The sequence below is a fragment of the Globicephala melas genome, chromosome 7 (genome assembly GCF_963455315.2).
Source record: "Globicephala melas chromosome 7, mGloMel1.2, whole genome shotgun sequence".
In the NCBI taxonomy this organism is placed as follows: Eukaryota; Metazoa; Chordata; class Mammalia; order Artiodactyla; family Delphinidae; genus Globicephala; species Globicephala melas.
In genome coordinates, this window is record NC_083320.1 from 6,541,589 (window position 1) to 6,569,013 (window position 27,425).

The following is a 27,425-nucleotide window of genomic DNA, read 5'->3' on the forward strand; positions in this document are numbered from 1 at the left end:
CATAATAATTAGCTATAAAAAGAAAGTTCTATAAAAATGATTAGAGAATGTGAAAACATAACTCACAAAGGAGGAAATACAAATGGCCAGTATATCTAAGAAAATAGGAAACAAAAATTGATGCAGCTATGCAGAATTATTTTGCTAAAAATTTTAAACTTTGACAACTTCTGGAGGTGGAGGGGGTAGAGAAAAACAGAGCTCTTGTATACTTTTGACCAAAGTGTCAGGTTGTTCAATATTTTGAAAGCAATTTGTTGAATTCATTAAAATATAGTATGTACATGCTATTTGACCCAGCAACACTACTTCTAAGGACTCTAGCTTACAGAGATAAGAGCATAGAAACATAGACATATATGAAGGTAAAGAAATGAAGAATGTTAATACAATCTCGCTTATAAAAGAAAAAATGGGAAAAGCTATCAATATCCATCAATATTGGTTAGTTGAATAAAGTATGGTACATCCAAAGTAAAGAATTTTATGCAACCATTAAAAAGAGCGACAGATTTGTATGTACTGACTGTAGATGTCCACAATTTATTGGCAAGTGAAAAAAAGCAAGGTAAAGAACAATATATCCAGTCTGATACTAGATTGTATTTTAATAAGTGGGTGTGAGAATTTACATTAGATGTATGCACTTATATTAAATAATATTAAATAATTTAAGAAAAATTGGAAAAGATACATACAAAATGGCTAAAAGCATTTTCCTATAGCGGGTGGCATTGGATTAACAAAAGGGAAGTTTCATTTCTTACTGTATTTTTCAGTATTTTTCCCAAAACAGGATTTAAAAATGCAGCCTGGAAGTTATATACAATTACATCAATTGTATACACATACATATCAAAGAAGACAGCTTTGTAAAATTTCATGATGCACAATTAAATGAACTGGCACAAAATAGTTTGTTCAACGGAGAGAAATTACAAATGCAAAGGATATAAATGACAAATCACAGTTTAGTAAGGAATCTTTTTTTTTTTAATGTCCAAAGCCTGATTAATTCTTAATATGCTAAAGGAGAAGTAACTTACCTTTGACAACGGCTTTGCCTCAGCGCAATTGATTCCACCGATGAAGACCATGTTGGGCATCACAGGTTTGGGATAGTTCAAAACAAAGTCACGTCGTAACAACCAAATTGATATTTGGCTGAAGAGATCAGATGCCGTGACAGTTGTCTGGAGAATCTCAGAGGCAATTTCTAAAACATTTTTGAAAAAATAGTGGCAAAATAAACGTTCCTCCAAGTGCCGGATATGATTCCACAGTCTCTGTCCGAAAGTCATGACATCAGAGAACCCTGAGAAATCTCTAGGAACGTAAGAAAGAGCGATGGGACACTGAGTGCTTTCTTCAAGATAATGGCAAAAGACTCCCCTGGTGAAGACCACGGATGGGAGTGAAAGATATTTGGCTACAATTAAGCCACACATATCAAAAGGATCTAGAAACACTGCATCAAAAGAACTCTCTTTTAAGTATTTTACTAATTTTGTGTCCTCAAACAAACTCTTACAATGTGAAAAAAGGTAGTCAAAAGCTTTGTTGGACGGATTCAGCCACATATGAAGTAAACTTCGTGGCTGAGTTTTCCAGTGAAAATCGGAGAACTTCTGGAACTCACTATTCAAATTCTCCAGAGTGTAAGACGTGGAATAAGTCTTTACCGTAAGATTGAATGAACTTCCCAGGTACCAATTCACCTCTGGTATGACTAAGACCACCTCATGCCCTTTGTGGGCAAGTTTCTCCACGACCGGACGCATGGTAAACCAGTGGCTCCCATCCATGGGTACTACCAGCAGCTTGCCTGCCTCAGCAAAGCCAGGTGTCAGCAGCAGACACATGCACAGAGGAAGGAAGCCGGTTAAAATCGCAGGAGCCATCTGTTAACTGCAGCCCAGAGCAATCCAGCTGTCTGGATTCTAAGCTCATGTAACAGGAGCGGCATAAGTACAGGCACAAAACCTGCCTCAGGAGAGGGCGTGTATTTAGCCATTCATAAAAAAAAAAAAAAATTATACTCATTGCCAATGAATTACTCATAAGGATGATAATGAATGAGAAGCATTTGCTGAAACAGGTAGTAGTATGTTTTCCAGATGAGATAGCTTTTGATCTTTACCATGAGCAGAGACATTGCACTGCAATGCCCTTTTAGAAACAGAATTATTAAGCAATGCTCTTGGAACCTAAGGACTCAGAATGATAAAAAAAGAGGGTAAGTTTCAATAAAGCTGGTAGTTTTGAAATTTGTCCCAAAGGAAAATTTGGATTTTATCTTCCGAGTACCAAAGACTCTTTGCCCAGAAAGTGATTGGCATCCCGGATTCCAAGGAAAGATTTGAAGCACCTTGCCACTGACCTCCTCACTGGCAGTGAACTTGAGGTCAACAAGAGTCTCTGCAATGCTTGATGTTACTGCTTGTCTTATTCCATTTCCAAACCCTCTGAGGCTTCCGAAATATTGAGATAAGATTGACAACCCCACCTCCCATTCTAGGGACTGATGGAATGTGTTTGTCATCTATTTTAAATTGCTTTCTCTAGATATGTCACATAATAGGGTTACCCGCCCAATGTTTGCGCGAAGCACTCTGCTGGGACTGCTTTCTCTTTTCTCTGGGCTTCCACAGTACTCTGTTTAGACGTCTGCTGTCGGATTGCCCCAATAGGCCTGGTACCCTCCTTCAGGAATCTCTGTATCTGTCTCACACTCTATCAAGTTCTGCATCATCTGTATCAGATGGCTCCGTCCAGGACACCCAAACTATAACTGGTGACACTTGCTTAGTCACCATTTACCTTGGTGACTGGAAAAGTTTCAGATAAATGTCTGAAAAATAAAAATGGTGGTGAGTGGTCTACCTGCAGGTAGGCTTATTTTAGAATAGATATCAATGAAATAGAAAATAGACAAACAATAGAGATAATCAATGAACCCAAAAGCTCGTTCTTTGAAAAACTGAATCAACTTGATAAAGCTCTAGCCAAACTGATCAGAAAAAAAAGAAAAAGAGAGAGAGAGAGAAGAAATGACCAATATCAGCAATGAGAGAAGTGGCATCACTACAGGTTCTATAGATATTAAAAGTATAAGAGAATATCATGAACAAGTTTATGCCAATATATTCTACAACTTAGATGAAATGGACAAATTTCTTAAAAGATGCAAACTACTAGAGTTTAATCAAGAATAAATAAATAAGCTGAATAGAAATAACCTATGTATTTTAAATTAAAATTAAATTTGCAATGCAAACTTTCCCACAAATAAAACCTCAAACCCAGATAACTTCACTGATAAATGTACCAAACACTGGAAAAAGAAGTACTACCAATTATCATTCCAGAAAATATTCTGGAATATAGATACAATATACTGCAGTAGAAGCATAGGGAATTTCCTAATTCACTCTATGAGACTGTTACCGAGTCCAGGCTCACTCTGCTCGTCACACCGACAGGCCAGTAAATAGGGAGACAAGGTATTCAGGCAAGGAATAGCGACTTCATTCAGAAAGCCAGCAGACCAAGAAGATGACAGACTAGCGTCTCCCCAAAAAATCTTATCGAGGTCTGGATACCAGTTTCTTTTACAGAACAGAGAGGGGGAAGAGTTGAGGAAGTAAAGTAAGAAGGCCATTAATTTCACAAAATATCTCCTGGCTTGGCCAGCATGGGGGAGGGGATGTGTCAATTTCTTCTTTGCTGCAGCCATTCACAGGTGGGCAGGGTCAGATTGTCTCCCTGAGAGCTGAACAAAGGTCCTTTAGTTTAACATTCAGGCAGAGGGGTAGGGTTCCCTGAGGCAGGCCATTGTGTATGATTATAATAATAAAAGTAAATGAAAAGCAAAGGTTAAAGTAGCAAAGGTTAAAGTAAAAGAAACAGATCCAACATGGAGTCGGATTTTGCTCTTCCGTGTTACAGGACCATAGAATTGGTCTATGAGACCAGCATTGCCACATAACAAAACTAAATAAGGAGTTTGGAGCAGAGAAAAGTTTATTGCAAGACCATGAAGGAGATGAGGCGGTTCATGCCCTGAAAAGTCTCAAGCTCCCTGAAGGGTTTTGGCAAAGCATTTTTAAAGGGCAGGTGAGGCGGGGCTGTCACAGGGTACTGTCAGCTTGTGCACAACTCTGTGATGGGCTGATGGTGAGGCAGCAGGGCGGTGTCACAGGGGTTAAGATTATCAGTCCTTAGGCTCCAGGAGGCCTGGGGGTCTGTGCTCATGGTCAGCAAGTAGTTTTTCCATTTGGTGGGGGGTTTTCACATCTGCAAAACAGCGCAGGAAATTTGCATCAAATACTATTATCTACCCTGGCTTGTTTGTTTGTTCTGGCTCATGAAATTCTTTTGTTTGTCATGGAAATGTAAGAGTGGAATATTAATACATTTCAGTTGAGTTCTGTAATGTCAGGAGTTTTTCAAAAAAATTAGAAGATGGACTGGAGCTTTTTCTTTGTGAATAGAAACTGAAAAAAAAATTACTATTATGTAGGTACTTCAGAGAGGAGCTAAAGCAGAGGATGTGGGGGAAGGCATGTTCTGGGAAGGCCCCATGGGGCCCTGCTCGGTTACACTATAGACCAATACCCCTCAAGAACACAGATGCAAAAATTCTAAACAAAAATTTAACAAACCACATTCAATAATATAAACATATATATGTACCATGTAATACATAAAAATATAATACGTCATAACCAAGTGAGATTTATTCCAGGAGTGCAAGGCTTTTTAACATTAGAAAATCAATCAAGGTAATTCACCATATAAATAAACTAAAAAAGTAAAACCATGTAATTATTTCAATAGGCACTTTGATAAAATCCAATATCCATTTCTGATAAAAATTCTCAGCAAACTAGGAAAAGAAGGGAAGTTTCTCAACCTAATAAAGAGCATGGATCAATATGAGAAACCCACAGTTGAGGCTTCCCTGGTGAGAGAAGTTCGCACCCCGCAACGAAGAGTAGCGCCCGCTCGCCGCAACTAGCGAAAGCCCGCGTGCGGCAACCAAGACCCAATGCAGCCAAAAATAAATAAATAAATAAATAAATTTAAAAAAAAAATAGTGTTTGGCCCATGGTGGAATTTCTAGACTAGATACCAGAGACTCACCAAAGCCTCTTTGGTAGAGAGATGCGAGCTCAGGGTGTGCCTCAGATGGATCTGGTAGTGACATGCGTGATGGGATGGAGAAAGCGGCAGTCCACCTAAAATGTTGTAATTCTAACGTGGGTGAGACTTAATGAGGGTCTGACAGGCAGAGAGGGAGCCATGGAAAGCAGAGAGGGAGCCATGGAAACAGAAGCAGCATTGTCCAGGTGATACTTTGAGTTACAAATGATTGGATTCATGGAGAAAAGATGAAGTTTCAAAGACAGCTCCGAGACTTTGATGCTGCATGAGGGGAAGGATGGTGGTGTTAACAGACCTTTCATTCATTTAACACATATTTATTAATGAGCCAGGCACTGTTGAGATAGTCGGGATACAGCTGGGTACAAGGGTGAGCCTGCGTCCCCAGAAGCTAACCTTCCAGTGCTAATTCTTGGCCAGGGAATGGAACTTTGAGGAATATCCACTGTTAGGAAGAGGGGAGTGAAGCACAGCGGGCGAAGAAGAAGCAGTCAAAAGGCAGAAAGAGAAGCAAAAGGATAGAGTGCCTTGGCGCCAGGGACGAGAATCATGAAGAGGAGGCTGCCAAGGGGGCAAGGTGGCCGACGGAAGACTGATAAGAACTGAGAAGATGCGATTCCCGCTGTGGTTTCCTGGTCTAGACCTTCAACCTTCCAGCTGGTCCCCTGTCTCCAGTTCTTTCCCTACCGACACTTCCTGAACATTTGCAGCCACAGGAATGTCGCTATGTTCCAAATACAAATCCCTTAGGCTGGCATTCACTTTGACTCCCGCCTTGTGGCTTCGTCTATCACTATTGCTGGTCTCAATCTCTCAAATCTTTAGCTGAAGTCAAAATGATTATCTTCCCGTCGCCCTCATTCGACAGGAGAGACGGCCAGAAGAGCCTATATAGGCTATGGAAAGAGTCCACCAAAGGTGCTCAAGAGGGCAAGAGAGGAGATTTTGAAGTATTTTTGGCGTACTCTTGTGTATGAGAGTTGGCGCAGACAAAGTAAACACCGAGGATGTGATAAAGGATCAGAGTTACTTGGAACATTTTTCACTGGAGACACACCTGTAAAATGTCTCTGTAAGTGCACGGCACTCTTGAAGCCCTACACAAATGTTTCCAAGGTTTAAGTAACTTGGCATTAGCCGGGCCAAATGACAAGCGATCTTTGTACTCTCTACTGCAACTAACATGAGTTGCGAACAGAAATAAAAATAAACTTTAAGGGCTTCCCTGGTGGCGCAGTGGTTGAGAATACGGGACACGGGTTCGCGCCCTGGTCTGGGAGGATCCCACATACCGCGGAGCGACTGGGCCCGTGAGCCACACTTACTGAGCCTGCGCGTCTGGAGCCTGTGCTCCGCAACGAGAGAGACCGTGATAGTGAGAGGCCCGCGCATCGCGATGAAGAGTGGCCCCCGCTTGCCACAACTAGAGAAGGCCCTCGCACAGAAACGAAGACCCAACACAGCCATAAATAAATAAATAAATCAAAACTGTCAACAAGTAAAAATAAATAAACACTATAAAAAAAAATAAACTTTAAAAAGTGAACGAATGAGTGGTCGGCTCACCGAGCGGACTCGCGAACCCGCCAGCAGACAAGGAAGCGAGCACTGTCCACCCAACACGACTCCCGCATTCTCAGGCCAAAAGAACTACATTGCCCATAAAGCCCCGCGCCGCAGGCCGGCGCTAACCCGCCGGGCATCCTGGGAGACGTAGTCTGTGCGTTCCATAAAATCGCTCACGCGCGGTGCCGCGGGATGGCTGCTGACGTCAATATGGCTGCTGACGTCAATATGGCGGTCCCCGGTAGTGGCGCGTTCTTTCGCTTCGAGTTTTGGCCGGGGCGGGGGTCTGGGCTTTAGGCAGTAAGTGGGGCCTGCGGCCGGGGATCTCGGGAGGGATGAGAGGGGCCGAGGCGAGAGGCTGCCCGGGCCGGCCCCGGGTTGCGGCGTCCTCCTGGTGTGGGGCTGCGGTCCCCCGCCTCGGGGACCTCTGCCTCCTCGCGCCCCTGGGCTCGGTGGCTTGGAGGGCTTGAGGGCCTAGTCTGAACGTGGAGCGGAGGAGACCGGAATCTAGACCACGCGTTCGAGGCCACACTTTCAAGTTCCATTTTTTGTGCTTTTCTTCTGAGGAACGAGTTGAAAAGGCAAATAATTGCATATCAGCGTTTCCTATCCCTTAAGAACTGTGCTAGGCGCTTGGCCTTTCTCGTCTCCAGGTGACCCTCCTCCACACTCGATGTGAGACCTTGAGCGGATTCTTTAGACCCCAGGAGCTAATGTTGGGATCACCGGATGGATACATGTTGTAAAGCCCTCGAGGCTCCATTATTTAAATGGCAGTGTTTTTTTCCCAGTGAATCTCCACCGGGCTGTCCGGCTTCGGGGCCATGTACTAAACTACTATAAAGGTTAATTTGTTCCATTTAACTTATTTAAGTGTCATGATCTGGTGCAAGGAGTTTGAGAAGCAGAGATTTTAGGAAGTGATTCATGGTCCCTAGGCCATTGTCAACGTTCAGAATCTAGCTTTGGCTCTACCCCCTCAGCAGATTAGGTGTATTGATGGGTTTTCTTTCTTTTTTCACTAGTGATATCAATATGCCTTTTTAAAAACAGCTGTCATTTATTGTGGGCTAAACCCTGTACCCTAAATGCCTTTCTTTCATTATGTTATTTGATTGTTTAAATGACCCTGCGTGACAGTTTGTATCGCATTTTACTTATGAGAACGTGGGTTAAGTAACCTGCCCACGGTCGCACAGGTAGTGTGGAGCAGGGATGAAAAAATTCAGGTCTTGCTGCCTCCAAAGCCCGAACTACTGTCTGTACATTCTAAAGAGTGACTTAAAATGGAGACTCCCAAGTATAAAAGGGAGATGTGGGGAAGTTTTGTTTTAAAAATAAAAACGTTTATATAACATGTTATATATTTTTAAGGGTAGTGTTTAGTTTCACAATGTTTGGTGACCTGTTTGAAGAGGATTATTCCAGTGTGTCAAATGATCATTATGGAAAAGGGAAGAAATTAAAGACCAAAGCTTTGGAGCCACCTGCGCCTAGAGAATTCACCAATTTAAGTGGAATCAGAAATCAGGGTGGAACCTGTTACCTCAATTCCCTCCTTCAGACTCTTCATTTCACACCTGAATTCAGAGGTATGCTATGTTACATGCACTTGGCTGGTAATACGTATCCTCGTATCCACCTGTGATTAGTTATGCAGAATCACAAGTGTATTCGACAGTGTGTGTTAATTGTTGCTAATGAGGGACACAAATTGGTAATTCTGCAGAGGAATGTGAAGCTTAAATTATGAATATTTTCTGTGTGATCACAGTGATGTTCAGTAACAAGATAAAAAAAATAAGGCAATGTATTTCTTTTCTAATTCCTATCATTTAAAGTACAACATAGACAATTTTGTCATGAGTGCCAGCCTTCATTATTGTACACCATTTGTATTTTTGAGTTTCTCAAAGTAATAAACACTTAAACCAGAGTTACTCAGTACAGTTATATGCTTCCTTTTGGAGTGGGGAGGGGTTGTCACATTATTCATACAGTCCACAATCATTTATCTGAAGTTCTGAAATCTGGAAAACTCTGACAGCCTGACCTAATAATCTGAACTTGTTTGGCCTGAGAGCCTGACCTGCTGTGAGACTGTTTATAGTCTTAATTATCTCACTTGGGTGAGCAGTCATACATTTGTCACAGGAATATTAAGTCCTTGATTAATAGATATTGTTTGTCCCAGACTCTGCTGGGGATGTAATGTTAACATATTGGACCCTTTCTTCATATTACCTTTCTAAAATCTGGAAATTCTGAATTCCAGAGATCCAAGGTGTTAGATAAGGGACTGTGTATAAGGAACAGAAACCCACTCAAAGTAGCTCAATTAAAAGGGAGGTTTACTGTAAGAATATAGGGGAATCTCCTAGAAACCACCTACGGGAAGCCACCCTGACCTCCTTGGACCCTTGATTTCTTGCCCCTATTTTTCTCTACATGTTTGTCCCATTCCTCCTCTGCAAACTAGCTTCCTCCACAAGGGTCTTAGTCTCTGTGTTCCCTTGATTTCAGTGTGAAGATTCCTCTGCCTTCACATGGCCCTGATTGGGGGCCCCCAGCTATGAAGCTCCATGACTGTAGCTCAGCTCCCCACTATGTCTCCATATTCTGAGGACAGACAACCTGGCTCATCCTGTATCCAGTATCTCATCCCCCTTCCCACCACTACCAAATTTAGCAAAGTTTTGTGACATTTTCTGTTGCTTCTAAGCTTACAGAGACTTCCTGCTTCCAGAGATTTAGTGTATAATTACCGTTATCCCCTTCCCAGGGCCATTCTAATGGGTCGAAGTGCATGTGGATTTGAGTGTTGCCTCTTGTCTGTGACTCCATCCACTCCATAAAAATATCCCCCCAGTGCCTTCAGTAGTTCCACCGTTAGAAATTTGGAGCATGAATAAGCGGGTTCCTAGGGAGGTTAAGTTTTTCCCAAGTTTTAGTATAATTGAAGTTGAAGGACAACTTAAAGTAGAAAAGTAGCCTTAAGAAGAGGGTGAGGAAGGCGACTGTTGGGGACGGCAGGCAGGTCACGGAGAGCGCCGCTAAGAAGAAAGGGCTCAGAGCCCCGGGCCCCCTTCTCTCTAGCAAAGTGGGTGGCCGGCCAAGCACATGGGCTGACACCTTAGTGTGACTCGCACACTCCTAGTAAGGCGTAGCGCAGATCCTGAAGCTTATTGAAGAAGGCGTACACTTTGGAAAGGGTAAGGACTGGCGGAGAACTGAGGGGAAATTTTGGGAACTTTTTGGAATCATATTTTAAGGAATAGGACTAGATTCGGTTCCACTGTACTCCCAGATCAGTGTAGCTGGGAGGAGTGGGAGACGATTGTGGAAGTCTTTGTATGGTTTTTATGCTTTAGCCTTTATGTTTGTAACCTTCATGTAGTGTTTTTCCCAGTTCCTGCCGGGAGCGCAGGAGGAATATTACATAACAGTAATCACTAAGGCAGCAGTGGTTTTCAGTGCAAGGCAACACCCGTCCCATCCCTCCTCTCCCCGGAGTATATCAGAGTCTCCTAGTAGGTGTTCCTATCTGTTTGAATACAGACTTCCCAAAAGATTCAGATACACCCCACTGGGTGGCGTACCAGACATTGAATTATAAACAAATTCTGGAGACCGGCACTGGGTTGCCAACGTCTTTTTCCAGGTAAGGTCACCACCATCTGTTATTACCCTCAATGCAGAAAAGATATTTTCATACCAAAATGGGAAGGGCGTTATCTCAGAGTTAAAGGTGCTCCTTCTTGTGAAAGAATGGTTGGAAGTCTCACGTGTGGCTTGTAAACAAACACACGTGACACCATTCTATATTGTGTATTTCCTAGTGTTCCTCATGTGGCTTTTGGGACCCACTGCCGTAGGCAATAGGAAACCACCAAAGATTTCTGATGTTATGGTTTTTATATGTATAATTTTCCTTTTACAGCTCTCCCTTATTGAAACCTTAGCTTCCCACTTCCTAATAGGGTCAGTGGTTAAAAATAACATTACCAGAAAGCAAGATGGGTAGGCTAAGGGTGTAAATATTGTCAAGTCATATTTCTGAATCTTTAACTGATTTCTACTTACTGGTGGCCTTGGCTTTCTAAAACAATTTTCAAAAATGAGATAATGTCATTTACATCTGTGATTCTACTTTTTTGTTTAGAAGCTTTATTTTCTCTTGGCCCGGAAGAGCTTGGTTCGTTAGAGGATAAGGATAAACCTGACGCAAAGGTATTAAAATCTTTGATTCACAGGGGTTTTTTGGAGTACTGAGGAAATGTTTTAAGGAAAGAATTAAGTTGCTTATTCATAGGAATCAATAATTTTATTAATTACCAAACATGATCTTTATTTTCAGAAAGTGTCTTGGCCTGTACCTTACTGTTAAGGGAACTGCCCTTCCAACAGAGAATTACTTATGCAGATGCAATGCTGCTGCTGCTTTTTAGACATACCTCTCTCTGCATTAAGGAGATACTCACGAGTTGTCTGCACTATCGCGCCAGAAAGTCCGCTTAATGCACTTACTTGCAGCAACAACAAAAAATAAGGGGCCAGTGTTCTTTCAGTTTGGTATTCTGGAAGTAAACTGAGTGAGGGATTGGTTTACTGTAAGTGTGTATCTAATCACGTTTCTCCCTTGCTTAAACATCATTCAGAACTTTATCACCCTCAGACTAAAATCTGTACTTTTTTTTTTTTTGGCCATGCTGTGCGGCGTGCAGGATCTCAGTTCCCCGACTAGGGATCAAACTCACGCCCCCCAGCAGTGGAAGCGCTGAGTCTTAACCACAGGACCTCCAGGAAAGTCCCATAAAATCTGTACTTCTTTTTTTTAATAAATTTTTTAATACATTTATTTATTTACTTTTGGCTACGTTGGGTCTTTGTTGCTGCACGCGGGCTTTCTCTAGTTGCAATGAGCGGGGGCTACTCCTTGTTGCGGTGCGCAGGCTTCTCATTGTGGCTTCTCTTGTTGTAGAGCACAGGCTCTAGGTGTGCGGGCTTCAGTAGTTGTGGCTCGTGGGCTCAGTAGTTGTGGCTTGCAGGCTCTAGAGCACAGGCTCAGTAGTTGTGGCGCATGGGCTTAGCTGCTCCACAGCATGTGGGATCTTCCCGGACCAGGGATCGAACCCGTGTCCCCTGCACTGGCAGGCAGATTCTCAACCACTGTGCCACCAGGGAAACCCTGTACTTTTTTTTTAAAATAAATTTATTTATTCATTTATTTATTTTTGGCTGCCTTAGGTCTTTGTTGCTGAGCACAGGCTTCTCATTGTGGTGGCTTCTCTTGTTGCAGAGCACAGACTCTAGGCACGTGGGCTTCAGTAGTTGTGGCACATGGGCTCAGTATGTGTGGCTCGTGGGCTCTAGAGCGCTGGCTCAGCAGTTGTGGTGCATGGCTTAGTTGCTCTGCGGCATGAGAGATCCTCCCGGACCAGGGCTTGAACCCGTGTCCCCTGCATTGGCAGGCAGATTCTTTTTTTTTTTTAATAAATTTATTTATTTATTTATGTATGTATGTCTGAGTTGGGTCTTTGTTGCTGCGTGCAGGGTTTATCTCTAGTTGCTGCGAGTGGGGGCTACTCTTTGTTGCAGTGCGAAGGCTTTTCATTGCGGTGGCTGCTCTTGTTGCAGAGCATGGGCTCTAGGCGTGTAGGTGTGCCAGCTTCAGTAGTTGCAGCACACAGGTTCAGTAGTTGTGGCTCATGGTCTCTACAGTGCAGGCTCAGTAGTTGTGGTGCACGGGCTTAGCTGCTATGCGGCATGTGGGATCTTCCCAGACCAGGGCTTGAACCCGTGTCCCCTGAATTGGCAGGCAGATTCTTAACCACTGCGCCACCAGGGAAGTCCAGCCCTGTACTTCTTAATAAGAGTCTTTCATGATCCAGCCCAGCGCTTCTCAAACTCCCTGTGTGGCAAAGAGCCCGTTTTTTTTTTGTTTTTTTATGCACAGTCTATTGCAGATCAGACTTTCATTGGATATAATAAAAATGCTGTGGCAATGCAAAATTGCCATAAAGTTTTCTAAAGGCTTGTTCTTACTTTAGATATTTAAGTCCAGTCTTCAGATCAGGCTCCAGGCAGCCTTCTCAGGGCCCTGGCCCACAGCACACAGGCAGGAATGGGCGTGGCGCCAGCAGGAAGAAAGCAATGGAGGGTGCAGCCAGCCCTGTGAGATACTTGTGACTGGAAAATTCCTCATAGGGAGTATGTCTGTAACTGAGGTATTTTGGAGAAGGGATGAACTATTAGAGACTTGAATTACTGTCATTCTCTAATTAATTGGGTGGTTTATTAGGGCCTGTTTGGGTTTTAATACTGATCTGTTATGTCAATATAGCTAAGAATTGTATTGAATTAAAATTTTCAAAGAAAAATGAATCTTCATTCACCCTTCACAATATTTATAAATTTTCTCCTGAGTGAATTAAATGAACTAGGAGGTAGGAGAAAATTAGTATGCAGTTCTTTTAAAAAGGCCCAGCCAACATTTAAAAGATATTTAGAAATGCATTCTTTTCTCATTCAGGTCCGAATCATACCTTTGCAGTTACAGCGGTTGTTTGCACAGCTTCTGCTCTTAGACCAGGAAGCTGCGTCCACCACAGACCTCACTGACAGCTTTGGGTGGACCAGTGATGAGGTACGAAGGTCAGCTTCTCCAGGGAAAAGTTACCAGCAGTAAAGACTGAACACTGGCTTCATAATGTTATCTAACTTCTCCTTTAATTTTGTCTTACGGTCTCAAGATATTGTTTAAATATTTACTTCTAATATTAGATAATTACAAACCAGTAAAACATTTTTAGACACTTGGCTGTATCCAGGATTTTATGAATGAGTGTGATTTGGGGTTGGGGGAAGAGGGTTGAAGATACAGGGAGAAGAAGTATAAGAGCTGGTTTTTATAATTTCTACCATTTGTGTAGTCTAGTTGAGATATACCACCTGTTACATTAATGGAAATTGCCATTTTTATAGCAAACTGCTTATCAACTAAAAAAGCTGACTGGCAGTAGTTGTCTGCCTTTTTGGCGTGCTTGTGTGCTTGAATCTGGGTGTTCCAATTTGAACATTTGCTTCAAGCAAAACAGTGAAACCATTCTCGGCGGGTCTTTTCATTTTCACTGTCCTGCCTGTCTCCTGACTGTCTTCATTTGCTTCCTGTATCCTACTGTGTGTGGACTTCCTCTTTTTTTGTTTCAGTTCCTAAAAAGTATTTCACTATATACAAACACTAAACATTTGTCAGCACTAAGATGTGTGTTGTCGATATTGATGAGCTGTTAGCTGTATAAAATCAAAACTAGGTCTGCGGTTTTTTATGGAATAGATGTATTCTTTTATGGAATAGATGCAGAGATGAAGGTATGGGAGACTGTCACAGAATTTAAAGAGACAGTGATCAGAATAAGGGTATGTTGCCTTCAAAAATAAACTATAAACTCTTGTCTTTTAACCAGAAACACTCATTAACTAGATGATGCCATGTGGTTAGAGAGGTGGGGCTTGGGCTTGGCAGTACAATGGGGTGTAATACATTCCCTAAAGAGTGTGTGTTGAGTTTCTGGTGTAGGGCAGGTGCTTAGGGCTAATTCCCTTTTTCTTTCCTTGTTTTAAAAAAACCTGCTTTACTGAGATATAATTCTTATGCCCTAAGCTTCCCTCTTTTAAAGGGTACAATTCAGTGGGTTTTTTTAGTATATTCACAGAGTTGTACAAGCATCACTACAGTCAATTTTAGAACATTTTCACCACCCCAAAAAGAAGCCCCATACCTATTACCAGTCACCCACGCCCTGCGTGCCCTTTCCCGAGTCCCTGGCCACCACTAATCTCTCTCTCTGTGGATTTGCCTATTCTGGACACTGCACAAAAATGGTATTGTGTAATATGTGGACTTTTGTAACTAGCTTCTTTCACTTAAAGTAATGTTTTCAAAGTTCATTCATGTCGTAGTATGTATCAGCACTTCATTCCTTTCTATTGCCAGATAGTCTTCTGTTGGATGGGTATGCCACGGTGGTTTGTGTTTCTTTTTAACCTAGTCATCAGTTGATGGATTTCCCTTTGTTTTTGATAATGAGCTTCCTCTCAATTGCTGGCTTCATACTTCTTAGAAAACTGAAAACTTTATTGATTGATTGATTGATTTCTAAATAAAATCATGTAGTAAACCCTCTAGGACTGGACCTGCAGTGGTAGAGAGGGTCTCTGAGGCACCTTTGCCGAATTTAGGATTGTTCAGAAACAGATCTTGAAACTTCCACAAGTTTTCTGTCCCATCAGAACCAGTGGTATTGGAGAAATTTATATCATCTAGTGTCTTGTGTGTTAAAAACTAAGAAAAAGATCCCGAGTCCCACATGTTACTCCAGCTTCCATCTACTTTATCAGCTTCTCTTCACAAGACACTTATCTTCAAAGTCATCGTCCCTCACTGCCTCTACTTCTGTGCCTTCCATTTGCTCTCTGCCCGCTTCCTACCTGCTTGTCCAAGTCCCTCCTGGCACCCTCATGCCAGGTCCAGGAGACACTGCTCGTCTCTCCACAGCCCTCAGTAGTAGCGCCCACCACCCCTCTGCTGTTCCCGTGACCTCGCTCTCCTGGTTCTCCCCTTCCCGACTCTTCCTCGGGTTCCTGTGCTGGTTCTTTCTTGTTTTCTCCACTTCTAAGTGTTGGTGTGCCCCTTGGCTTTGGGTTTATAAATGGTTCTTTCGGAGTAGTTCAGCCTATTCACATACAGTTGCATGATTCATAGATTGAAGCAGGTTCCGTCAGAATTTTTCTCAGTAGCACTGTGTTAGTCTTCCTTTAGTTGGTCTATATATCAAAGTAGTAAATTCTAGTTCTTTTCAAATGCTGATAATTCAGAGTGTTTATCAGTCCCTCTGAGCTGAGATTCTGCTGTGCACACACTGCCGGCTCTTAGAGACTGCTCTGTGCCTGTGTGTTCCTTCTTCCCCGCTCCCCTCTGTGGCACGGCCATGCGTATGGTGTCGCACAAAATAAATGCACTTTCCTGTTTTCAAGTGAATTGAGTTATATGTACACACTGAACACCGTCTGTTTATATTTTCATTTTGTAGTAAAAGTAAAAATAGGTGGTGATCTCTTACCCTGCTCTCAGCTTGTTTAGCATAGTCATCCTTACCTTTGATTGAGGCTTACCTTTGGATTTCTAGATAAGTCTTGTGTTTTTAAACTAATATCACTTTACAAATCTGTTTTTAAAAATCTGAAGCACAAAATTACATTTAAAAGTTACCTGTTTTATAGGAAATGAGGCAACATGATGTACAGGAACTGAATCGAATTCTCTTTAGTGCTTTGGAAACTTCTTTAGTTGGGACCTCCGGCCATGACCTCATCAATCGTCTATATCACGGAACCATTGTTAACCAGATTGTTTGTAAAGAATGTAAGAATGTCAGTGAAAAGCAGGTGAATATGCAAGAGTATTTTAGTAATAAGTTAAATCATAAATTATAATTCATGCAATTAAATCTGTGATCTATAGCACATGAGGATTAATGTGTTTATTACTAGAAATAACTTTATCAGTTTTTTTCTTGTACTCTAGCTACACCCAGATTATAAGTTTATAATCCAGATTTTTCTATGTAAACTGAAAGAAGTAGATATCTTAAGATGTAGCTTTAATCTTTTATTTAGTACTCTAATATTTAGAAAGTAGATTTGGGGGGTGTTTACAAGTAGGGACCAGTGACCTTATGAGAAAAGCCAATATCATCATGGTTGGTGGTTGGAATATTATAAAGAAAGTTACTTAGAGAAGTAATAAAAGTGGAGAATACTGAGGAATGTTTAAATTGACAAATCTGTGATTGAATATTGGATTTAGTTTATTGATACTCCTCAGAAAGTTCATTTGTATGTGTGTGCTTAGGTTTAAATATTATTTATATAAAGCTATTATAATCCTGTTTAAACTAGTGTAACCTTCCATTCTTTGTCATAACAGAGATTGCCTATTTCATCTAATTGGAAATTTGCTCATATAAATATAATAATCACTACTTGCACTACAAATCTTATATAGCAAATGATTTCATCACCGAACAGTTGTCCTTTAATAAAAATATTATTTTATGGCAAGAGTTATAGAAAGTTTCTGTATTTGACTATATGAGTAAAATAATTAAATGCCATTTTCTAAATGTTGCATTAATTGCTGTTTTAGAATATATATGTATATATATATTTCTATTTTTTATGAAAGTGTTGGGCATAAAAAAGACTTTTTGGCCCTTATTGCCTGTGCTAATAGAAGGTTTGGCCAGCCTGGTTTGGAAATATTAAGATGTTGTATGTCTTTGGATTACTGTATGATTGACCAGTATAATGTAATGATTCACAAAGTCATTTCAAAACATAACATATATGAAGGCATGTTATAAACTACAGACATTAACTTTTCACATATTTATATTATAAATCATATATGAATGTTATTGCTTTAGGTTTCCACCTTGAACTAATTAATTAGTGCTATTATTTTATAATCCCCATAATCCCTTAAGGTAATGCTGTTGCTCAGACATGCACACAAAATTATAAATGTGCTTTATTTAAACTTGTCAAATTGTAACTGTTTATTACTAGAAATATAATTCAAATGTACTTCTAGTAGAATTGGTAGACTCGCATTTTGCAAAATGCACTCTTAATTTTCGTAAAAATACCTTTGTATCCTGGCTCAAAATAATTTTTTTCTTAAACCAGCCCTAGCAGAAGGGGAGGAAGAAGAGTTTACATTAGAGAGTCCAACCCTGGCCTTGCCATGCCAGCCTAGAGACTAAGACAGCACTAATAACCCTGTACATATACTCTTCTCAATTCGTGTTTTAAATGGTTTGTCTTATTTCCTGATAAAATAGGTTTCGTTGTATCTATAGTGAACTCGTAAACTGGTTCCTGATATATTTGAAGCTAAGTTATAGTTTGGTTTAGAAAGAATAATTTATTGTTATGAATTTCACAGTATCTAATCAGGAGATCTATACCTTCATATATAGAAAAAATATATGTGTTTTAGAAAAAAAAATCTGATTCTTCCCAGTGTATGTATGAATTGGTGATGTGTTTGTGAGCCTCTGTGGAATTGTTTTTTCAATGTTATATTCATGTGTATTTCAGGAAGACTTCTTAGATCTCACAGTAGCGGTCAGAAATGTATCAGGTTTGGAAGATGCACTCTGGAACATGTATGTGGAAGAGGAAGTTTTTGACTACGACAACTTGTACCACTGTGGGACTTGTGACAGGCTGGTGAAAGCAGCAAAGGTAAAGATAGATCCCTGCCTTTTCTAAGGGTGCCTGCGCAGTGTTTGGTAGCAGGAGGGTCCGTCGAGGGAAGTCAACTTGTAGGAAGTGTCTTGAAGATATACATGAAGCTCTTAATTAGTACTAAGGATTGAAAAGACATTTATATTATATGTGTGTGTCTGTGTGTGTGTGTGTGTATGTATTTTAATTTTTTACAGTAAAGAATTTTTTTTAAGCTTTCAACCCAGCAGTTCTCTCAGCTTCTTTTTCTCACAGGAAAAAATTATCTGTACCTCAGTGTTTCTTAAATAAACCTTTTTTTTTTTTTCAAGTTACCATTATGAAGAAGGCAATATATTTTTATTTCTGCCAGCCAGGAAGCTTGTTGAGCTTTCCTTTTCTTGATCTACCACTGCACAAATGGCTTTCTTTATTTTCACATTTGCAGTTATTTTACTGTATTGATGTGTGTGTATTTCCTCCCTGACTAGCAAACCCAATATGGCCTTTCCTCCTCCCCCAGTTGGAAGTACGTATCTTGTTAATTACAGGGCTTGACAGAGCGTGCCAGGGTTTCTCTTTGTACAACAGAGCAAAATACAGGAAAAAAGCAGGACAAAATTTAAGCAAGTGATTTCTTTTGCAACATGGCATCAACTCAGCTGCTATTATTATCTGCAGTAGGAACTCTTTCACTGCTGGCAGATGATACGACAGGCTGTTCATTAGCGTGATAACCTTGAACTCAATTGAACCAGTGGTTATTGAGCCCTGACTTAAAGAAATACCACTAAAGATGTATCTTTGCAGTTACTCTGTTAAGACAAAGTGTTAGCACTATTCCTAGAGCTGACAATATTGAATTTTCCAACAAAGAAAATGAGGGTTGATTTAGATAGCACACAACATTGATTTGGATCCTGGAGATTATAGGTGAAAATGTAATTGAAAACAGTAAACCCCATGCCTGTAGCTTTCACAATAGGATTTGAAACCAGGGTGAATTTTATATTGTTTAATGTTTATTTCCATCTAGCCTTTGCCCCTTTATGAAAACGAAAGAAAGGTTTATTTTTTGCTTATTTATTTTGTATTTCCTCTTTAGTGTTACAACTACAACCTAATAAAATAAATATAAAATTCAGAGGATGAAGCATCTTGGAAAGACACTTAAACACATTCTTAGTTTTTGGTTGACCTTAATTTGCACATTAGTAAAATAAGAACCTTTTGTTAAACAAAAGCAATTCTTGTATGCACCTTTTCTATCATTGGTTTAATTCTTTTTCAATGGAAATGTTTTGATCTTGATACTTTAAAAATTGCCTTCTAGTTGCGTTAGATTTATTGCATTCTAAGGTTAGGCTTGGTTGCATTACCTAAATTAATGCAGATCATCTTGTTCTGAGCAGTCTTTCTTTCCTCAGCCACATTATAGTTGATTTACTCACTTTTTTTAGATTTTTTTTTTTTTGAGCTAGTTTGAAAATCTGCCATGTTGTTAGGTTGCTGTATATTCATCTAACTTTTCTTTTCACCCACTAGGTTTGTAGAATTGTTTAAAATATATTTTTAGGAATGTTAGATGTTTATGATTATGGATAATTTTAAATATGGGGAAGGATTCTTTTTGCCTCCTCACATGCCTTTAGTGCAAGGGGCTTGGGAAAAGCTGATGCCTTTTAAATAAAAAGTAGCTCAGTTTAGTGTTTTGTTTTAAAGCAAGGCATTAAAACAAAAAATATCTTATTATCTGCTTTGAAGAACTGTAAAACCCCAGTCAATGGATCTCGACATTTGAAGAGCTACAGTCCTTTTGAAAGTCTATGAAAGCTGTGTCTCTTCTCCCCAGAAAAATACATATACACATACAATTTTCATATAATTTCAACGGTTCAGATCCATTGAAACACGTCCCCAGGTCACAGGTTAAGAGCTCCGGTTCTTCAGTAAATAAGAACTGTGTGTTTGCTAGGTAAAGTAGACACAGCGACCTAGGGGGAAAGTGAAAGGTGAAAAGGCCAGGGCTCGGGCAGGAAAGAAGCACTATTAAAGGGGCTTCCCTGGTGGCGCAGTGGTTAAGAATCCACCTGACAATGCAGGGGACACGGGTTCGAGCCCTGGGCCGGGAAGATTCCACATGCCGTGGAACAGCTAAGCCCGTGCAGCACAACTACTGAGCCTGTGCTCTAGAGCCTGCGAGCCACAACTACTGAGCCCATGTGCCACAACTACTGAAGCCGGTGCTCCTAGAGCCCGTGCTCCGCAGCAAGAGAAGCCACTGCAATGAGAAGCCCGTGCACCGCAACGAAGAGTAGCCCCCACTCGCTGCAACTAGAGAAAGCCCACGTGCAGCATCGAAGACCCAACACAGCCAAAAGTAAATAAATTAATTAAATAAATTAAAAAAAAAAAAGAAGCAGCACTGTTTGGACTTCCCTGGTGGCGCAGTGGTTGAGAATCCGCCTGCAAATGCAGGGGACACGGGTTCAAGCCCTGGTCCAGGAAGATCCCACATGCTGTGGAGCAACTAAGCCTGTGCGCCACAACTACTGAGCCTGTGCTCTAGAGCCCGCGTGCCACAACTACTGAAGCCTGTGTGCCTAGAGCCCAAGTTCTGCAACAAGAGGAGCCACTGCAATCATAAGCCCACGCTCCACAACGAAGAGTAGCCCCCACTCATCGCAACTAGAGAAAGCCCGCGTGCAGCAACGAAGACCCAACAACGAAGACCCAATGCAGCCAAAAATAAATAAACTAATTAATTAATTAATTAATTTTTAAAAAAGGCACTGTTAAAGGGGGAGCACCCTCATCAGATAGCTTTGTTAGGATAGTGACATTAAAATATACAAATGGGTTGTGAATATTTAGTTGTAAGTATAAGTGAGTGATGTCACCTTTAGCCCCATAAAAATAGATGAGTTTATATGAAGAGCTATATTGAGTCCATGGTGATTAGTTTATGTGACTTAAGGACATATTTCTCTTAAAACTGTGTCATAGGTCACTTTTTTATATCTTAAGAAACATTATGTATTCTTCTATATGATTCAGCTTTTAAAAATTAAAAATTTTTTCTTTTGACAGTCGGCCAAATTACGTAAGCTGCCTCCCTTTCTTACTTTTTCATTATTAAGATTTAATTTTGATTTTGTGAAGTGTGAACGATACAAGGAAACAAGCTGTTATACGTTCCCTCTCCGGATCAATCTCAAGCCATTTTGTGAACAGGTTTGAACTATTTTGTATTGAAATTCTTTCTTTTACCCTCTCAAGATTGAATCTTTTATTGACCTGATTTACAGTTGGCTTAGTGCAGAATCTCTCAGCCTTGGCACTGTTAACATTTAGAGTTGGATAATCCTCTGTTGTGGTGGGATGTGCCCTGTATTGTAGGATATTAAGCAGCATCCCTGGCCTCTACCTACTAGATGACGGTAGCATCTCCCGCTTCTGCCCCCAGTAGTGACAAAAATGTCTTCAGACTTTGCCAAATGTCCGTGTCTCCAGCGGGGAGGGAAGGTGGGTAAAATTGCTCCCGGCTGAGAACCACTAGTTTATTACAGTTCTTTTGAATTTCCAAAGTATGGATTTGTTCCCAGTTCTTTTTACTAAACTCTCCTTGAAAAAACTTTGAAATGAAAATTTAAGAACAGAATTAGAAATGACCCTGCGTTAGGAACAATTATCATTCAGTAGTACATTCCTGTTTGGATTTAGTTTACTTTAGATGCAAGAATGAATTGCGCATCTAGAAAGTAAACAAATTGGATGTCACTAGTAGAATTTGTAGAATTTGTAATCCTTAAGACACGGGAAAGAAAAAGTTTTTAAAGCAAATTAATGACATAATCTACTTACTTTATAAGCTATTTAGAAATATTTTCTATGTAATTGTATACATGCCAAGATCAGAGTGATGAGACTGAGGCATTTCTTACTACAGATCATTCTTTATATGTTTAAGTCCAGAACATTTGTTCGCCAGCTGTTGAATTTCTATGTATAAAAGTAATCTCTTTTCTAAATGGTCTAAAGTTCAGGTGGGGCTTTCTCTACTTCAAGCCTAGTTACTGAGCTTTTTGGTTTCGTTATTATATTAATCTCCATTCAGAGCTTCTAATGTGTCGGCCCTGAGCCTGTTACTGGCGCGCGTAGAATAAACAGGTTTTCCAGAGTGCTTCCGCTCCTATTTGCTGCCTGGAAAAAACTTTGTTTCCGGAATAATTGAGTTAACTCGCTTTTTTTCTTCCCATTTTTATTGAGGAATTAGTGACATACATCACTGTGTAAGTTTAAGGTATGAAGAATGAGGGCTTGGTTTACATATATTATGCAACGATTACCACAATAAGTTTAGTTAACATCCATCATCTCATAGAAAAATTTTTGTCCTTTTATAAAAAGTAGTTTGTCATGGGAGTTCCCTGGTGACCTAGTGGTTAGGATTCCTGGCTTTCACTGCCATGACCCGGGTTCAATCCCTGGTTGGGGAACTGAGATTCTGCAAGCTGTGTGGTGCAGCCAAAAAAAAAAAAAAGTAGTTTGTCACATGATTTTGACGTATGTTGAAATAACAAAACTGAAAAAAGCAAAACAACACTTATCTAAGCAATTCACAATAATTTTACTTTCTGATTTCTGTATTAATGAAAAAATTATCATTTTGCATCTTTGTTTACATCTCTCTTGTGTTTTCCCTAAGCCAGACATTTAAAAAATTCTGCTTACTTAAAAAGTGCAATTTAAGCAAATAAGTTCTTAAATAATTGGCACTCCCTCAAGTAGCATCCATATGCCAAGTATCCCTTAACCTAGAGAAGGTTTTTTTAATGCCAGTGTAGGTGTCCATAACTACAGAGCACGCTACTTGTAGAAAAGATTGATCATAGAGTTGATAAATCAAGGAAGAACCTGTTCATTCCACTAAACTGCCTCTAAAGGAAACCAGCTAGTATTCATAACTGCTAAACTCCTGTTATATGCAGAGGACTGAAGTGTCAGGAGGGGTGATAGATAGTAGATACAACTCTGACTTAGAGGTGCATGACACTCTAGTTAAAATGTAGGACGAATTCAACTGCTAAAGAGCACGTTTATAAAGCAGCATAATAGTTTAATACAGGATGGTTTTTTCTTGCTAAAACTCTGATAGGGTACTGTGTGTTTTGTTATCACATGGGGTTACACGATTTTAGCCAAAGTACATAAAAATAACATCTTGTTTGGATATATATATATATATATATATATTTTTTTTTTAATATTTATTTGGCTACGTCGGTTCTTAGTTGCGGCTTGAGGGATCTTTTGTTGTGGTGTGCGGGCTTCTCTCTAGTTGTGGCGCACGGGCTTAGTTGCCCCGTGGCATGTGGGATCTTAGTTCCCCATCCAGGGATCGAACCTGCTTCTCCTGCATTGGAAGGTGGATTCTTAACCATTGGACAACCAGGGAAGTCCCTGGATATATGTTTTTATGTTTAACTCAGAGGCAGAATTTGGCATAATGTGATTGGTATTAGATCAACGATAGATAATTTTCAGTCTAAGAATTACGAATTTCAAATTTTAAAGCCGATTATTCAAATTTATCTTAATTTACCCTAAATAACAATAATAGTGAAGTTTCTTACTAACTTTAATAGTTGACATTTTTTTTCCCCCTTTGGTTATGTATCTTCTTATTTTATGTAAACTATCAATGTTTGTGCTCTTTCTTGTAGAGTGAATTAGATGACTTGGAATATATGTATGACCTCTTCTCAGTTATTATACACAAAGGTGGTTGCTACGGAGGCCATTATCATGTGTATATTAAAGATGTAGATCATTTGGGAAACTGGCAGTTTCAAGTAAGTATAGAAATTAGATTAAAAGTATCTTTGCAACTTTTTCCTTTTCTAGTCCCATTATCTTGGTGAGGCTAATCTTTTGCCATTTATTATATATTCACTCTGTAGAAAACTTATAGGCACCGGAAGTTAATACAGATAGATGTTTAAATTTTTTATTTCTAAATAATTTCACACTTACAGAAAAATAACCAGCATAGTACAAACACCTCCTGTATACTCTTCACCTAGGTTCTCCAGTTGTTAACCATCTTGCCACATTTGTGCAGGCACATCCTCTGTATACAGACGCATGCACACACACACAGTTAACATTATCATTATCAGTGCTGACCACTAGAAATAAAGTTGAAGACATTAGACCTCTTTACCCCTAAGTAACTCAGTGTTTATCTCCTGAGAACCAGGACATTCTCTTACATAAGTGTAGGTCAAAATCAGGAACTTTAACACTGATATAATATTATTTATTATTGAATATATGTTTTATATTCAGATTTCACAGCGGCCTCGTCCAAATCCTTTAGAGCATTTTCTGCCCCACTCTAGTATCAAGCCCAGGATCGTGCATTAGATTTGGTTAGCATATGTCTTAAGTCTCCTTTAATCAGTAACCATTCCTCAGCTTTTCTTTCTTTCATGGCACCAACCAAAGATTTTCCTCCTATATTGTCTTCTAAAACTTTTATAGTTTTGCCTTTTACAGTTGAAACTTCAGTCTTCCTGGAATGCTTTGCTGTGAATGTTGTGATGTTGTTTTTCCATCTGGGTACCCAGTTGCCCATTACCATTTATTGAATGATCCATTCTTTCCCCACCAGTTTACAATGCCAGTTCTGTTATATCAATTGTTTTCTTACATTTGAGTCCATTTTGGGGCTCTGTATTCTGTTTTTGTTGTTGTTGTTATTGTTCTTTTTTTCTATTCCTAGGCAAATACCACATTGTTAATTTCTGTAGCTTTATACTATGTTATGATAACTGGTAGGGCAAGTCTCCCTATGTGTTATTATTCTTCAGGAGTGTTTTGCCTGTCTTGGATTTTAATGCTTTTCTGAACATTTCTAGAATCACCTTGTCAATTTTCTCACACATACACACACATAAAAGTAGTGGCATTTTGTATCTACATGTGTAAACAGGATACATCTTTTTGGTTTTTAGAGCTTCTTTAATGTCTTCTAAAAAAGTTTCATAATTTTCTCTAGAAGAGAAAGCACTAATTGGGAATCCACTTCCAGTTATTTGCAGTGGGAAAAATTATAATCTATTACACACCAGCACCAAACTCTCAACCAGTTTTCTAAAATGTAACTAAAACACTGGTAAGTTCCAACCCATCATGTTAGGATGTAGAATGCTTAAAACCTATCTTCAAGAGTGTCAAACCGGGGCTTCCCTGGTGGCGCAGTGGTTGAGTCTGCCTGCCGATGCAAGGGACACAGGTTCATGCCCCGGTCCGGGAAGATCCCACATGCCGCGGAGCAGCTGGGCCCGTGAGCCATGGCCGCTGAGCCTGCGCGTCCGGAGCCTGTGCTCCACAACGGGAGAGGCCACGATAGTGAGAGGCCTGCATACCGCAAAAAAAAAAAAAAAAAAAAAAAGAGTGTCAAACAGTTAATATTGTTGTGAATGAAAAATTGCTCCACACGTAATAACATGACTTCTCTGAGTGCCAGCAGTATTGAAGATGCTGTGTTGCCTTTGTTGACATTCACTTTGCCTTTCAGAACATCTACCTGTGTTTCTGATGCTCTATCAGTTGTACTTAGAATGTACTGAGAGCTAACATATGTTTTGTAAAGTTTGGGTGTTTAAAATCTAACTGTTCTAGTGGGAAAATGTTGATCAGGGAGGTGTTCTGTGGGGCTATGTCTATACTGTATTTTTTGGACTATTTGTGGCTGGTGTACTGAAGTACAGTTATCTTTAGTACATTGATTTTATAATCAACCATCTTGCTAAACCCTCTTATGTTGTAGACATTTTTGGAAAAAGACAGTTTTGTTTCACTCTTTGTGGTCCTTAACCTTCCATTTCTTTTATTTCTAGAACTGGGTTTATCCAGTTCTGGATTGAGGAAGCCATACAAGCATCTCTCAAATGCTTGTGCCATATTTGCCAAGACACTAGCTTGTTTGGGCACATTCCAGTCAGATGGAGTGAAGCACTTCTTATCTTCCTCTGGTCTAACTCTGCTCTCCATGTTTCCATCTTTTGTTGCTGATTCTTGTTACCCTGTTGCCTTCCTTCACTCTGCTGTCTTACAGTCGCAGGGTCCTGTAGTAGTGAACCTTACCCTCTAGGGCACCCCAGCCCTTTCAAACAATTATTTTAACTTTATTTCATTCTCTCTAAAAGATGAAGTTGAAGCCTTTTATTAGATTCTCATAGAAACTTGCGAACAGGTCTAATAAATAGTTATGATGTTGTTCATTTATTTTTTTCTCTTTGCCTTTTCCACTGTAGTTCTTGGTTTTTTCCTTCCATTTATGCTTCCATTTGTGGTAGCCTTTTCTTCTGATGTTGCCCTGTCTCTCTTCAGCCTTAGAAAGTGCCCCTGCGCTCCATGTCAGTTCAGCTTCCGCCTCGGGAGTGTGTCTCTGCTTTCCTCCATGCTGGCTGCAGACATTTCTTCAATTTTGCTCAGCCATTGTCAGATTTCAGGCACTTCTCTAGCTGGTGGGATTTATCCTCAGTATTTTGAGGCATAAAATATTTATTTACAGTTTCCTATTTAAGTTTATCATTGACGTCATGCACAGAGGTAGCTTCACACTGTGTGGTGAGGTAGCGTGGCTCAAAAGTAATGATTCTTTTCTTTGTGTCTTCCTTTTGATTTGTGCTTCCTTGAACTTCTCTGCAATTTTGTGTTCATTTCTTTGGAAATGGTCAGCAGCCAAGCTCTTCTCCCGGTTCCATTATGTAACTCGAGAGGGCAGGCAGGCATTCTTTCATTTGGTTTTGCCCTCTGCACTGCTTCTCTGGTCTTGAAGCTCTGGTACTTTAGCAAGGTCTTCCTTGGGGCTTAAAGAACAATCAGAAGATTGCTTTCTGTTTGTGCTTGTGTATTTCCTTATTCACGGCCTCTACGAAGCATCCCTTTTTTTTTTTTTTTTTTTTAATTCTGCTCTTTAAGAATCACGAGCTTTGTGGTGTTCACATAATGATGAGTGCTTTAAGAATTTCAACTTCAGTAGGTACACCTGATGGACACTGCTTGTCTCTCTACTACCATTATCCTGAGAGATCTCTTATACCTAGAGACAAAGGATTCCAGATACACTAAACATAGACAGGTATTGTTTTTTCTGCTTATAGTTTAGCAATTTCTTCTTCCCTTTCAAGGACCTGTCTGCAAGGAACAAGTTTCATGACCAACCCCACATAATGTTCCCTGGGTGAAAGCCAACATCTCAGTCTCTCTCAACCTAAGTAGAAGATGATCTCTTGCCTCTTGCCTGGAGGTCATTAACTATTCAAAATGTGGCTCTCGATCTGGTGTAAAGAGGAGCCTGCCCTGTGCCTTCCAAAGTGGGGTCTTTT

The 27,425-nt window shown here is 40.1% G+C and overlaps 2 protein-coding genes across 16 annotated transcripts in view; one reads left to right on the plus strand and one right to left on the minus strand.

The window, feature by feature from the left end:
* The window catches only part of LOC115858710 (UDP-glucuronosyltransferase 1A3-like), a 68,214-nt gene extending 61,422 nt beyond the window's left edge, over window positions 1-6,792 (minus strand). The window contains exons 1-2 of one of the 2 annotated variants that reach the window (XM_060301705.1): window positions 6,733-6,792; window positions 1,047-2,851 (exon numbers count right to left, since the gene is read on the minus strand). In XM_060301705.1, coding sequence (XP_060157688.1) covers window positions 1,047-1,901 — 855 coding nt within the window. In that variant the 5' untranslated portion in view covers window positions 1,902-2,851; window positions 6,733-6,792. Of the gene's footprint in view, window positions 1-1,046; window positions 2,852-6,732 lie in introns of those variants that run through there. The other variant, XM_060301707.1, reaches the window with a different exon arrangement.
* A 106-nt stretch (window positions 6,793-6,898) lies between these two features.
* USP40 (ubiquitin specific peptidase 40) overlaps window positions 6,899-27,425 on the plus strand; it is a 91,047-nt gene continuing 70,520 nt past the window's right edge. For 6 of the 14 annotated variants that reach the window (XR_009564504.2, XM_030868130.2, XM_030868218.2 and 3 more), the window contains exons 1-8: window positions 6,942-7,032; window positions 8,107-8,324; window positions 10,895-10,962; window positions 13,265-13,378; window positions 16,015-16,179; window positions 17,896-18,042; window positions 21,115-21,258; window positions 23,751-23,879. Coding sequence is in view for 13 of the 14 variants with exons in the window: in XM_030868130.2 (XP_030723990.1) it covers window positions 8,126-8,324; window positions 10,895-10,962; window positions 13,265-13,378; window positions 16,015-16,179; window positions 17,896-18,042; window positions 21,115-21,258; window positions 23,751-23,879 (966 nt within the window). In the remaining variant the exon portion in view is untranslated. Of the gene's footprint in view, window positions 7,033-8,106; window positions 8,325-10,894; window positions 10,963-13,264; window positions 13,379-16,014; window positions 16,180-17,895; window positions 18,043-21,114; window positions 21,259-23,750; window positions 23,880-27,425 lie in introns of those variants that run through there. The other 8 variants (XM_060301713.1, XM_060301714.1, XM_060301708.1 and 5 more) reach the window with 7 other exon arrangements.